The 12,273-nt window shown below is 53.3% G+C and overlaps 4 protein-coding genes across 4 annotated transcripts; 3 read left to right on the forward strand and 1 right to left on the reverse strand.

Annotated features, from left to right (window-relative positions):
* Positions 1-1,505: 1,505 nt before the first annotated feature.
* On the forward strand, positions 1,506-2,448 carry IWZ02DRAFT_518406 (uncharacterized protein). The gene has a single exon (XM_066770717.1). It carries the CDS (start codon positions 1,636-1,638, stop codon positions 2,425-2,427), a length of 792 nt encoding a protein of 263 aa, XP_066622991.1. The 5' UTR covers positions 1,506-1,635; the 3' UTR covers positions 2,428-2,448.
* A 946-nt stretch (positions 2,449-3,394) lies between these two features.
* On the forward strand, positions 3,395-4,134 carry IWZ02DRAFT_432767 (uncharacterized protein; the record flags this gene model as incomplete). Its single annotated transcript, XM_066766239.1, has 2 exons — positions 3,395-3,531; positions 3,588-4,134. 2 exons carry the CDS (start codon positions 3,395-3,397, stop codon positions 4,132-4,134), a joined length of 684 nt encoding a protein of 227 aa, XP_066622992.1.
* A 2,122-nt stretch (positions 4,135-6,256) lies between these two features.
* IWZ02DRAFT_499033 (uncharacterized protein) lies at positions 6,257-7,321 on the forward strand (the record flags this gene model as incomplete). Its single annotated transcript, XM_066770225.1, has 3 exons — positions 6,257-6,674; positions 6,732-6,888; positions 6,941-7,321. The coding sequence occupies exons 1-3, from the start codon at positions 6,526-6,528 to the stop codon at positions 7,319-7,321; spliced, it is 687 nt and encodes a 228-aa protein (XP_066622993.1). The 5' UTR covers positions 6,257-6,525.
* Positions 7,322-9,613: 2,292 nt separating this feature from the next.
* On the reverse strand, positions 9,614-11,291 carry IWZ02DRAFT_254183 (Alpha/Beta hydrolase protein). The gene is made up of 3 exons (XM_066763232.1): positions 10,832-11,291; positions 10,059-10,783; positions 9,614-9,967 (listed from the first exon to the last, which is right to left on the reverse strand). Exons 1-3 carry the CDS (start codon positions 11,152-11,154, stop codon positions 9,744-9,746), a joined length of 1,272 nt encoding a protein of 423 aa, XP_066622994.1. The 5' UTR covers positions 11,155-11,291; the 3' UTR covers positions 9,614-9,743.
* Between the last annotated feature and the right edge of the window lie 982 nt (positions 11,292-12,273).

Consider the following 12,273-nt stretch of genomic DNA (forward strand, 5'->3'; position numbering starts at 1 on the left):
GGCCTTGTGGGTCTCTCGCCGGACGCGTCTGCCTGGACAGTTGGTGTCAAGTTGTGTGTGCGACTCCCAACGCGCTGTAACTCTTCACCTTGTCACCACTCCTCTCTGTTAATTGTAAACACAGAACACCTGTCGTTTGTGGTGCCTCAAAGTCGTCAACCTCGCCTGTTCTTAGGGCTCGTGCCCATCGTCAAACATTCGGAAAGACTTCACATCACAACACCCATTCACCCAGCACTCGCACGATGGCTATCAAACGCCTCGCCAACAAAGCCAGGCTCAGCATGAAACGCCTGCTTAAACGTCGCCAGCACAAGGCTTCGACATCGACTGACGTTTGGACTCCCGTCGACTCGGAGGTCCACGAGACGTAAGCTTCCATCCAAAAGTAGGGAACAGTTACTGAATGGCCACAGGCTTTCGGAGCACTGCGAGCATTCCTGTTCCAATCTATCTTCTGGAGACGACGTTTGCCTCACCAGAGAGCTAAATGACTGCGGCAACGTTGAAGGCCAAGCCGAACGTCCTCAACCTTGCGACCTGCCCTTGATTGAGTCCTCCGGCGACGCCGATCATTCCCAGCCCGCCACTTCAGACACGAGCAACACCAACAAAACCGGCGTTGTGACGCACGAGAACGAGCCTCTGCTCGAAGTCGACCAGCATGCCATGCGGGCCAATGCTCCCAGGATCATCTGCCCACGCGAAGGGAGATCGGATTTCTTCCTGTATGGCTACAAGTCCGACTCCGCTTCGAACAAGTCCATCACCAGGGACGAGGAAGGCGCGAACCCAGTCAACGACTACAACTTTGGAGGCCCGTCCCACTACCATTGAATCTGCACCATCTTCAGAGACGATCCTCTATCCGCCGAGACGGAGACTACCTTTGAGCAGGGCGACGGCGGCGAAGGACAGGCCCTAGACGGAGATCTCGTCAAAGAATGGCATCGGTGTCACGGATATGACGAGTGATGCCAGGCGTGTCGTTGGGTCATCACACACATAACTAACCCCCAGGCTGGTTTGCCTTCTTCTCAAGAAGCAGCTGCACTGAAGGTGTGGTACATGATAGGATAGTCCTGGCTGGATGTGGTTTCTTCTTGGGCTATCAATTTGCGCGGATACGGTTCATTAGCTGAGAGGTTTTGAAGCTGTCCAAATCAAACTACAGGGAAATTCTTCGGATGCAGCTTTCGTGTCCTTTCATTTCATGCCTTTGCTGAAGTCTTCATCTCAAAATGTCAAGCAGCAGGCTCGGCTGATTTGGCTTCCTTCAATTACTGATCAACGCTTTGTGCAGTCTATAGAGCTGGGAGGTCCATCCAGTGAAATGATTCTGCTGTGTAAAGTCGGTCTTGCGCCGCGTTGTTGTCGTCGTCCCTCGTCGACAGCCCTGTGCGCATCGGTCAGCAGACTGCACATGACGTGGGCTTTCACTCACTTTCACTTTGTGCTGCATTGTGAGCCCGTGTGAACTACCGCGGACCCACATCACATCTGTATACATATCCAGCGTAGACTGGCCTTGTGCTTCTTCCTCCTGTCACCCACCTGTCTTTGCACCCTCCAGTCTTCCGTTCTTTACGCTCCACTCCTGCCTTCTGCCAAAACAAGCTCTTTAACACACTCATCATGATTGGCATTAAGAAACTCAGCGCCAAGGCCAGAGCCCAACTGAAGAACCTTTCGAACGCGCTCCTTCGCCGCAAGTCGAAGGCCGCGACGGCTCAGACCGGTAATACGGCCTCTTCGTACGCTCACTCCCCTCCAATGCAGAGTACAGCTGTTAATCTCTCCAACAGCTCCCCGAACCACGTCAAGGACGTGAAGGCACAGCACAACCAAGATGGCCACTTGTTGAGCAACAATTCTAGCAACCATGAGCACGGTGACGTCGAGGCGGACCGCCCTCACCACCGCGAGTTACCATCAATCGGATCGCTGAGTGGGATGGTCATCAATTCGTCCTCCCAGTTCGACATGCAGGACTTCTCCGAGACCACCGCCATGTCTGAGACCAGCCCTCACCACTCGGGCTCTCCAAGCACGCAGTTCGACACGGAGGACTCCGCCAACACTAGCAACGTGTCGTGCGAGACCGTCGTCCACCACGAGCTTGAGAACCACGCCCTTCAGCAGCCTGCCACGAAGCCTCGAATCCCCATGGTCGAGCGCTCGGACGTCTGCTTTTCTCCATTGTGCAGCGTCTCAAGTGGCCCTCCCTCGACAGGCAACGAGGACACGGCTGAAGTCAACCACGACGATGACAACCCTCACTATGGTGTCCTTCCGCCGTTCGATTTCAGCACCGCGATGGTCAGCGAGGACTATCCCGAAGATCACGGCGACAACGATGCTGAGCCTGAACCCGAGCTCAGCGAGGAGTTTGTCAAGTCGTGGCGCTCCAGGCACGGGTACAACTAGTTCTGGGGCTTTGGATCAACGGGAGGGTCAGGTTTTCCCTGGATTTGCTTTTAGTTCTGTTCCCTTGCTCAATTTGTCTTTTGGTCAGGAGGAAGTGGTACGGGTCGGCTGGTCTTGCGTCAGGGAAGTTTCTGGTTTCTTGTACTTAGACACTGAAGCATTGTTCACGAACAACCCCAAATGCAGGCTGTCTGCACCATTTCGGGTCCCGCTACTTGGGATGGAGGGCGCTTGAAGCATCACCTTTGCATTCAGTCATGCCTGCGTGTTTCTGGCGATGGCATACCATCACTTGTCTGATAGTGCTTGATGCGGCTCCTGCCACTGTTTCTCTTCATCAAACCGCGTAAATCTAACAGTTTTGGACATTGTTTGAAGCCGAAGCAAAGATGGTGACCTGTCATTTGTCAAGTTCACAACGCCGTCCAGGGAGGCAGTTTTACACAACAGCGTTGGCACTGTTGGACCAAGCGAGCATATCAAATAACACTGCCATAAATACGCCCCGTCGTCCTCTCATTCTTTCCAAGGCATCACTGATCCATCTATAAATTAACACTTCACATCCTCAATGTAAAAATCTCGGCATTCGAGCGGCCATTCCGCGCGAAAGTCGGAGGGGTCCCAATTTGGTCTGACTTCCCTTTACTTGGGTCTATTTTTCCGAGTTCACAGTGAACAATAGTAGCGTTCGAAGTGAACAGTACGTCATCGTGGTGCCCAAGTTGGGTTGGTGGACGGGAGTGTTGACTGTCTTCTTGAACTGCGCGGTTTTTGACTTTTCAACAACCACCTCTTCGCTCTTAGAGTCTTGCCTTCGTCTCCACCCGCGCACTCAAGCCTTCACCATCCTCTACAATTACACACTTATACATTCCAGTTAGTATCTTCATCCCCCCATCCTGTTGTCTTTTCCATCCGGCTCGCTGGCTTCTGACGCGAGTTTTCGATCTCCAGATCGCGCATCATGGGTCGCATTTCGGAATCATCTAAGCGCGCGGCCAAAAAGATGAGAACCATTTTGTCGCTACAACGCCGCCTCAAAGCGCAAGCCGGCCTGAGCATGAAAGACGACGCAAAGACGCGAGGTGGTGCCCCGAACGAGTAAGTAACCTCACACCTTGGTACGCAAGTCCCATGCCAATCAGCACTCTGCACAGGTCTGATCAGCCCGTCGAGCACGATTTGCCGGTCCCTGTCGCCAGATCGTTACGCGCGAGAGGCCAAGCCGGCTTCCGGTTTCTCGCTGGCAACGAGTCCGCGAGCACGGTTGCCTCGTCCGCTCTCGAAGACCTGCCGACTCTCGCGCGCTGCGGCTACCGGGCGCCCGACGACAAGGACCAACGACAGCACCAGAGCTCCATGGTACAGGAGCCACATGACGCCGACCCGCGCTCCGAGGAGCGCAGTGACACATCCTCCCTTTTCGGCACGAGCAACCCATGGGGCAATTCGGCTGTCTGGGGTGACAAGGAGAAGAGAGAGGTGCCGAAGCTTCGTCTGCCGTCGTTTGTCAGGAATAGGGCGGAGAAAGAGAAGGAGAGGGCCGGGGAAGCGTCCGGGCGTGTCAAGCTGAGCGAGGGTGAGGAATGGGAACTCCACCCTGATGAAGTTGGCCCGATTCAGTTTTCGAGCCAAAACCTCTTCTCAAATCCTACTGGCGACGGTCTTGGACCTCGCCGTGTCGAAAAGAGGTTCTCGGTCTGAAGGGGCTGCGCAGACGCTTGGGGTTTGGACTGGGTGGTTTGGGAGGATGAGGACGAAGATCAGTAAATACATGATTGGTACGGCTTCGAGTTGATAACGTCCACTGCTCCAAGCTTTTCAACAAATGTTTCTGGAGTTTTCCTTTGCTCTTTTGGTGTTGGAAGTAGTGCATCGTATCGCCGAATTACTGAGGGGTTACAGCCCTCAGAATGTCTGGTGTTGCAATGAGCGCGTCGAAAGCCCAATTATCTTTGCATAATGTTCATGATATCCTTTAAATGGCAAAAAGGCTTATTTCGAGAGCCTGGAAGGAAGTTCTTTCGCAAGGGCGGCGCATGCGGTGTCAGTGAAGAGTCAAAGAGGGCCCGGTTGAACAATGGCAAGGAATGAGGCATTTTTGCCCCCAAAGAACTCAACACTCTTTCTATAGCTCGTTCAAATGCTTTTGTGACTTACAGTACCCAGATGAGGAGTCATTTTCAAGCAAATGATGGAAGGGGCCTTTCTGTATCGAGTTTCCGAGAGAGTTACCGCAACGGAGGGGGCTGTTGGAACGAATTAAGGACATTTGATGGACCATAAAATTGACTGCGATTATTTAGACGGAGTAAGGCGATGAATTTACACAGAATTCCAGTGTTGTTAGTGGTGGTGGCGCTCATCGCTTGACGCAATCACCACTTCGGCTACTCCACGCTATCTGTTCATTTTTTCCTCCCCGCGCTCTCTCGTTTGCCTCGACAATCCGTCTCGACCTTCAGCACATTATTCGAGGCTGTAATTTTCTTCTCTGGACCACTCATATTCTCAAAGAATGTTGATTTGTACTTGATAAGATTTCCAGCCCCGCGATCCTGACACTACGTTACATGCAACACTTAAAATTTTTTCATTCAGTGTCAACCACAGAGTTTGCAAAAGTCGGCTCTCCGCAAAAGACCTTCTGCAAAATCGCGTAAATGACCTGGACCAGAGATACACCGAATTCCTACGCACTTATTACCTCTGAAGGACCCCAAAGATCGAACACCGACACTCGTGCTGCTGAACAGGAGACGAGGAGGCCAAAGATCAATGAACGTCCAAACGCTGGGTCCATTGGACCAAAGGCTAAATCGCCCGGAAAGCTGGGTCAGCCTTTCTTCTCTTCCTGCGAAAAGTTGCATCGGAAGTCTCCAACCCCATCCAGACTTCAAGCTGAAGACATTACGCCGGCAAACCCGCTTCCGCCGCCCATGAACATCAAAGGAAAGCACCCAAGGATTGGTGGGGGAGGAGCTCCCCATTATTTTGGAGCTGAAAATCACGACGACGACGAGCAGACGTCGGAATCGTATCCAGTCGACGTCGACCGTGTCAGTTTCCCCTGAATATTTCCTCACTTGGAACCTGGCTACCGGAAAGTCAAAGACTAAGCCATGAAAAAGCGGAGCCCTTGAGGACTATTCGATCAAGCGATTGACAACGTATATGTAAAGAATTACGGCTCATGGCTCCAGGACGACGAGGACTTCGAACTTGGAAAGGAGAGACGTGTGTATACAACTGGTGTTCAAACCGCGACGAAAGGTCTCTTGTCTCCCTGTTTCTGGCCCTCTTTAATTTGTGAAGAGGAAGCTGAACATTGGCCTTGAACCAAACAAGGTGTGCTCAGGGAGGGTTTGGACAGCGTAATTGTTTCCTCAAGGACTCAGACATGTTGCATTGCATATGCGGGACATGTGAGCATCTACCTATGACCAAAGTATGCTTGTGCTCCTTCTTTTGAACTTTGGAGTATACGTATACCTGGACACCGCAGCTCTATAGTCCCTAGGCGGGCCCCATCTTGACTCAAGAGGGAGATATAAGAAAAGAAACAAAAAGTACAATGTACGGGGCCAAAAGTACAGACAGGATGGACAACAAGAAGTACAAACGGGCCTGTCGACAAGCTTTAAGTATGAGACTTGAGAGCAAGCGTGAGGCTTGAGAGCAAGTCCGTGGCTTGGGCAAGTGTGAGGCTTGAGAGAGCAGCTTTGGTTTCACAATGGCGTCATCGGACAACAGCCAAGAACAATAGCTACCTAGGTAGGAGTTGACTTTACAATTGACCTCTAATTATGGGTCCAGCCGCCAATCGCGTGTTGAGTCCAAGGCCACGCTCGACGCGGATCACGTCCAGCCAAGTGTGTCGTCTTGTCCCTCTCTCTCTCTCTCTCTCTCTCTCTCTCTCTTTTCTCTCTCTCCCTCCCTCCCTCTCTCTCTCTCTCTCTCCTTCTCCTCACCTCCCAACACCATCCGGATCGCCAAACCTGAGCTCTTTTCGAACACACAGTCTCTTGACAGTCAGTAAAGCTCATCCTATTCTCATTCAACCCGCGCATTTCTAACCGTGTCGAGCAGAGAAACATGGCTGGCCTCCGAGCCTGGGGTCGGAAGGTCAAGTCTAAGACCAAGGCTGTCCTTCGCCCTACTCGCAAAAGTGCAGGCAAACAAAAGCCAGTCTCAGCTGTACATACCGCAGAAGCGACACCCAGTGAAGACTTCCACCAGAACCCGTAAGTATTCTGAGAGCCATCCGTGCAGGAGGGGAAGTAACCAAATCTGCCTGTCAGAGCACACGAGGAAGCCCACGATGGCTCGGGCCTGAGAACAGAGGACAACCCAGCGTCCATCGATCAAGCGCCCATCGCCCAATCGTCTTTCGGCCAAGCGCCTTGTGGTGAGCCTGAAGGCGAGAACTCCAACATCTTCGAGGAGGAGCAAGACGAGGTAAGCAGTTCTGCATGTGTTTGTCTTCGCATACTGACAAGCTCATCCAAAGGAGGATGACGGATGGGAGCGCCAGGTCTCCGGCACATCAACTTCTTTTACTACCGGAGGCCCTAGGGCACAGCCTTTCATGCCCATGGTCAGCTACGTCGAGGCCAGCCAAGGCCCAACGCACCGCGACTGGAAGCTCGCGCGCTTGAGACGCTACTCGAAGGCTGCCGAGGAGGGAGTCGATATTGACGATGGTACCGGCTCGATGATCAGGGAACTCCAGCCTGAAGAGATGGGCGTCAGGAGGTCGTCCTTCCTGTTCACGCCCAGCAGCTCTTCTAACGACTCCACGCAGAACGGCAGAGAGGAACTGACACGTCCATGCTGCAGCTCTGAGCGCAGCGGCATGAAGAGCATATTCCGAAGCTCTCCTGAAGTCTAGCTAGTAGAGTTGGATTAGTGGGGACTTTAGGAGATACTGGGTGTACTGTTGATGGGGCGGATTTTCTTACTTTCACCTTTCGTCTTCTTGGGTGGTTTCAAGTTGCACGAAACGACTTGGGTTCATCAAGTCGGTCTTGTGTAGTAACAATGCAACGGAAAAATGAACATAGGTCCCTTGTGCGAAGATTCCAGCGCTGTAATTCTGTCCCAGTCAAGCCTACGGCGATGGCGTCAGAAACATGGTCGATTTTTATACGCCGGTGTTTTCCACCGCTTCACTTTCGTTCCATGGAGTCTTTTGTCCTAATCAGCAAGCGCAGCGGAAATTCCGTGCCATAACTGCGCGACATCACGTCGACCATCTTTCTTCCTGTGCACAACTCCTCGTCCTCTCTCCCATCCACCATCTACCTTCAAACTTCGCTTCAAGCCCCGAAGCCAATCTCAACACAACCCACACCGAGTCCTGTGAGCACATCACCTCGCTCCCATCTCCTCACCTTGAACATCTCTAATCCTTCAAGCAAAGCAACCATGGCAGGCTTCCGCAAGTGGAGCCAGAAGTTCCACGAGAAGGCCATCAAGGCCCTTCGCTCCAGCAGCAGCGAGTCGAAGGAGGCGCCGCTCACACCCAAGTCTGCTGCGAATTAGGAGCTCGCCGGTCCATCGGACCACAGCATGTAAGTATCTGGAGACGGACCGCGAAGGGGGCAAAAGAGGTAACTGAATCCTGAGTTTAGTGACGACGGCGCACCTTCGTTTGCATCTCAATTCAGCGAGACGCCGCCAACAACCCCAGCCGAGTCTGAAGCGGAGGTAAGCAAGCCCAAACCTCTCTACTTCGGCGTGCTAATAACCACTTGTCAAAGGAACATGGCTCGCCACACCAACTCACCAGCCCAGCGTCTTCTCCCCGCTACTCGCTCTTCCCCAGCGAGAAGCTCTCAGTTACGAAGCGTCTGCCACCAACCGAAGTGATCAGACTTGGGCGCGAACGACGACTCAAGGAGGTCTTCGGGAAGGATGCTGAAGCGATTGAATCTTGACATGATTGGGAAGGACTTGAAGAAACCGCATCCGCAGTCAGTTGGGGAGGAGGCTGAAGCTCTGGAGCAGATGAAGTGCTTTGTGGAGTTTTGTCGACAAAGGCAGCTGAAGGGACGCGGGCGGATCCTGGAATGTTGGATGTGTTCTTCAGGTGTTGCTTGGAACGGTGATTTTTTAACACCAAGAAGGAGTAGACAAGACGGTGTTGATGGCCAGAAAACATTAAGCAGACCCAGCCATCTGGATCCCTTGGTCCCGCTCTTTTCCCGTTTTTCCCTGACCAAAGTTGACAGCGCCAACGAATTGAGACTTGACTCGAGCGACGATACTGCATCGACACGCTCCTTCTTCTGGCTATTCTTGGAGTGCTCTGAGTCGGACGGATAGCTATGGGATTGCCAGATCGGGCTTGTTTGCCGTTCAGTCTAGCCCAGTAAACTCTCTCATCTAAACTGGATAGCGTAGCGCCGCATCACTGCACAAAAGCACATCCGTCCTGTCATGACACCCTCGTCTCCCGCTGCATCTACTCCCTCTTTCGAAAACAAAATGAGACAATCAAGACAGAGTCTCCCTCAAAGACCGAGATTCTCGAAGACGAAAATCTATCTGCTCTTATCCAACCTGATAACACCTCCAAATTCGAGTCTTGTTCGAGTAATGATGGCCGAATTCGCAGCACCAACGGTGGACTTGGCGGCGAGCTCGGGGCCGTTGGTAGGGAACAAAAGCCATGTCCATCAACAATGAAAGGAAAACCAAGAAATCAATCATCTTTGTGGCGGTTCCTCTGTTGTTCTTTCGCGATGGTGTCTTTGAAGGCCGAAAAATTTCAAGTCCTTCGCCAGCCTTGCTTTCTATGGCGATAGAATTCGAGAGATGGCCGATGCCGATGTTTGAACCAGCGTTTGGATGTCGTTCCGTGTTTTGATGATGTTGATCGGGAGGAGCCGACGAGGAGGATCAGGGGTTGCCAGAGCAAGGCGTGCTGTGCTGGAGTTCATTGAACGGCCGACACCGAGAGGCGTACACAGGCAGCGATATGCCTTGCTTCTAGGGATACCTGCCGGTGGTGAATATGCCGTACTGACTTTAGTTCTGGAAGGAAAATGACGAATAGTGGTGTAGTCAGAATGGGAAAAGCGTAGATGCCAAATCGACTCAAAAACGACACGCTCCTAAGGCAGTCCGTGAATGAGAAAAAAACAATATCGACAAAACGAATAAGAATAAAACCGATCAAATCACCATTGACATATCCAAATCCATGAAAAACCAGTCAGTCATACGTAGCCAGCCATGATATCCACCATGCATAAACAAACAAACAGACGAGTCCCCCAAGGTCACTTTTGATCATTTCATCTCATCTCTTAGTCGGCACCGAGGCCGTGGGCCTTGAGCCACTGGTTGACGTAGGCGTAGGCGCCCGTCGAGTTGTAGTGGGCGTTGAGGCCATGGCCAGCGTTGGGCTGGATGTAGGCCGTGAAGTTCTCGGGCGCGACGTTGGGGAAGGACTTGGAGACGGTGGCGGGGATGGATGGCGAGCTGGTGCCCGTGGTCATGCAGTCGCCGCCGCAGAAGGGGAGGTCGGCGGCTGTTTCGCAAGTTAGTCAGTCTCCCTTGCTCGTGATGTGGCGTAGGAAGGTACGGGGATGTGGATTCAGGGGTAGGGGAAATCGACTTACAGCCCGTGATGACGAGAACGGGGCCGGCAAAGGCGTTGATGGGGCTTAGGCTGCTGAGCGTGAGCAGCTCACCAACGGTGACGGGCTGCTTGGTGCGCTCGCTCTCGTACAGCAGGCCGGCGTCGAAGTAGCCGGGCAGGAAGAAGTTGTACTGGTTAGAGCTGGGGTTGCCAGTCACGAGGTATCCGCTGGGCAAGTTTTGCGAGTTGCCCTCCGCAGATGAAGAAAGCAGACTGGCGCTGAGGTCGATGTTCAAGCCCTGCAGAGCGCTGATGTCGGCGCTGGCGTCCAGCAGCTTCTGCACGCTGTCGTCGGCCAGGTTTCCGAAGCGGAGGGGAGCATTGAGGGATGCCACCTGGAAGTTGCCGCCGGCAAGGAAGAAGGCGTTGTAGGTCGAGTTGAGGGAGAAGCCAGTGAGGATCAGGCCGTCGGTCTCGGTCGGGTACAGGTTGGCAAACGTGTAGCTCTGAATGGAACCAAACGAGTGACCACCGTGGACAATCTTCTTGAACTTTTGGTTGACGCCCGGGAAGCTTCCCTCACGGAGCTGGCTAGTGAGGGCACGGAGGGCCTCAACTTCGAGGAAGGACTGAATCTCGTTGACAGCTTCACCATGCGAGGAGTTGCCGATTCCAAGGCGGTCGTAGCTCAGGGTCGAGTAGCCGGCGGCAAGCGCAGCATTGACATAAGAGTAGTTGTAGTTGTTGTAAGGGAGGTCCCAGTACCTGCATTCCTGTCAGACCATGCCATTGAGACTAGAAAGGAACACGTACGTCTTGTCAAAGCCAATACCGTGGGTGAGAATTTGGAGCGCCGCGTCCGTACCCGACTTTTCATCGTCGTAGCAAAACTTTGTTGAGATGTTGTAGGTGCCGGAAACGGTGTGGTACCCGCTGAGGATGGCACTCGAGTAGTTTTGACCGGGGCGGGAGAGGTTCTGAACAAAGGCAGTGGCTTCAATGTTGTCACTGGGAGCCTTCAAGCTAAAGTTGCCATTGCGAGAAGAAATGGTGACGGGGACAGTTTGGTTCAAACAAGTCTTTTCAGAAGCAGCAATGGTGCTGAGCGCTGCCAGCACAAAGGCTTTGGTATACATGGCTGTGATTGGTTGAGATGGACGGCAACGAAAAAAGGGCTCCAAGAAGATGCGCAAAACAAAGCCAGGGCAGAGTCCCGTATATAGAATATATGTAAGGCTGCGAAGACGACGGAAAATGGTGCCGAAGCATGCGATGGCCAGGCTCTTGGTCAAAATGCCATGATCTTCTCCGGATCAAAGCCCCCGGTGGGAGACTGACGTCTGAATAAAGCCCGGGAACGAGGGGGGCAAAGGCGGGATTGACGTAGGGGGTACCGACCAACGAGTAAGGCTAGTCCCGACTGACAAGGCTGCCATGCCGGATTGAGAAAAGTCCTGACAACCATCTCTTGTCAATTCGAATTTGCTGGCCGCCGAATTGGCGAACGGGATGGAGTGGTGATTCCATGATGCGGTGCGTCGGCCTGCTAGTCGGGGAGGGCTGAACTAGCACCATCCACACCACCCGTCTCTTTTCAGCCGGCAAGAGGGCCACGAAGGCGGACACGATCGAGTGGAATCATCATAGGCGGCGAAGATTTGGAATTCGAGGAGGCGCAATGATGCAGGGCCGTGAACAAGGACGTCCGCGCACCCCGCGATGGGCGAGGATCCCAATATAATTGCGGAGACGAGGGTGCAAGGTCATGGATGGCCGGCCCAAAATCATGCCGCGTCCTCGTCTATCTAGCGACCGATAGCTCCAAACAGGCAGCTCCCGGCCCGCCTTTGTCAGAGCACCTGCAGCTCGCAAGATCTAGACGTGAAGGTCGTTGAAGAAAAACCGACATCATCGACAGGAGATCCGGAACGGTTGACTGCGGAGAGAAAGCGAAGCGGTGAAGCGTGCTGATCGGAGATTGACCGAAAATCCGTCTTGGCGCGCTGGCAGTCCGAAAGGTTCAACATGCCGCGGGAGCGCCTGATGGCGTTCTGGTTTGCTGGAGCCGTCGACGTGTCCGGGGGAAGTCCGCATCGCGCCGTCTTCGGGACGAGAGTCATGATGCTAGCTTCCGCTCAGGAACCACCGACGGACGGCCAGGTTCCGAGATTTCGCATCCTTGAACGAGTAAAGCCCAGCATATGCGCGCAACGAGCAGTTGATGAATGATTCTCGCAAAGACAAGGTTGTTGATC

Source organism: Phyllosticta citriasiana (genome assembly GCF_038021145.1).
Source record: "Phyllosticta citriasiana strain CBS 120426 chromosome Unknown IWZ02scaffold_6, whole genome shotgun sequence".
Lineage (NCBI taxonomy): Eukaryota > Fungi > Ascomycota > Dothideomycetes > Botryosphaeriales > Phyllostictaceae > Phyllosticta > Phyllosticta citriasiana.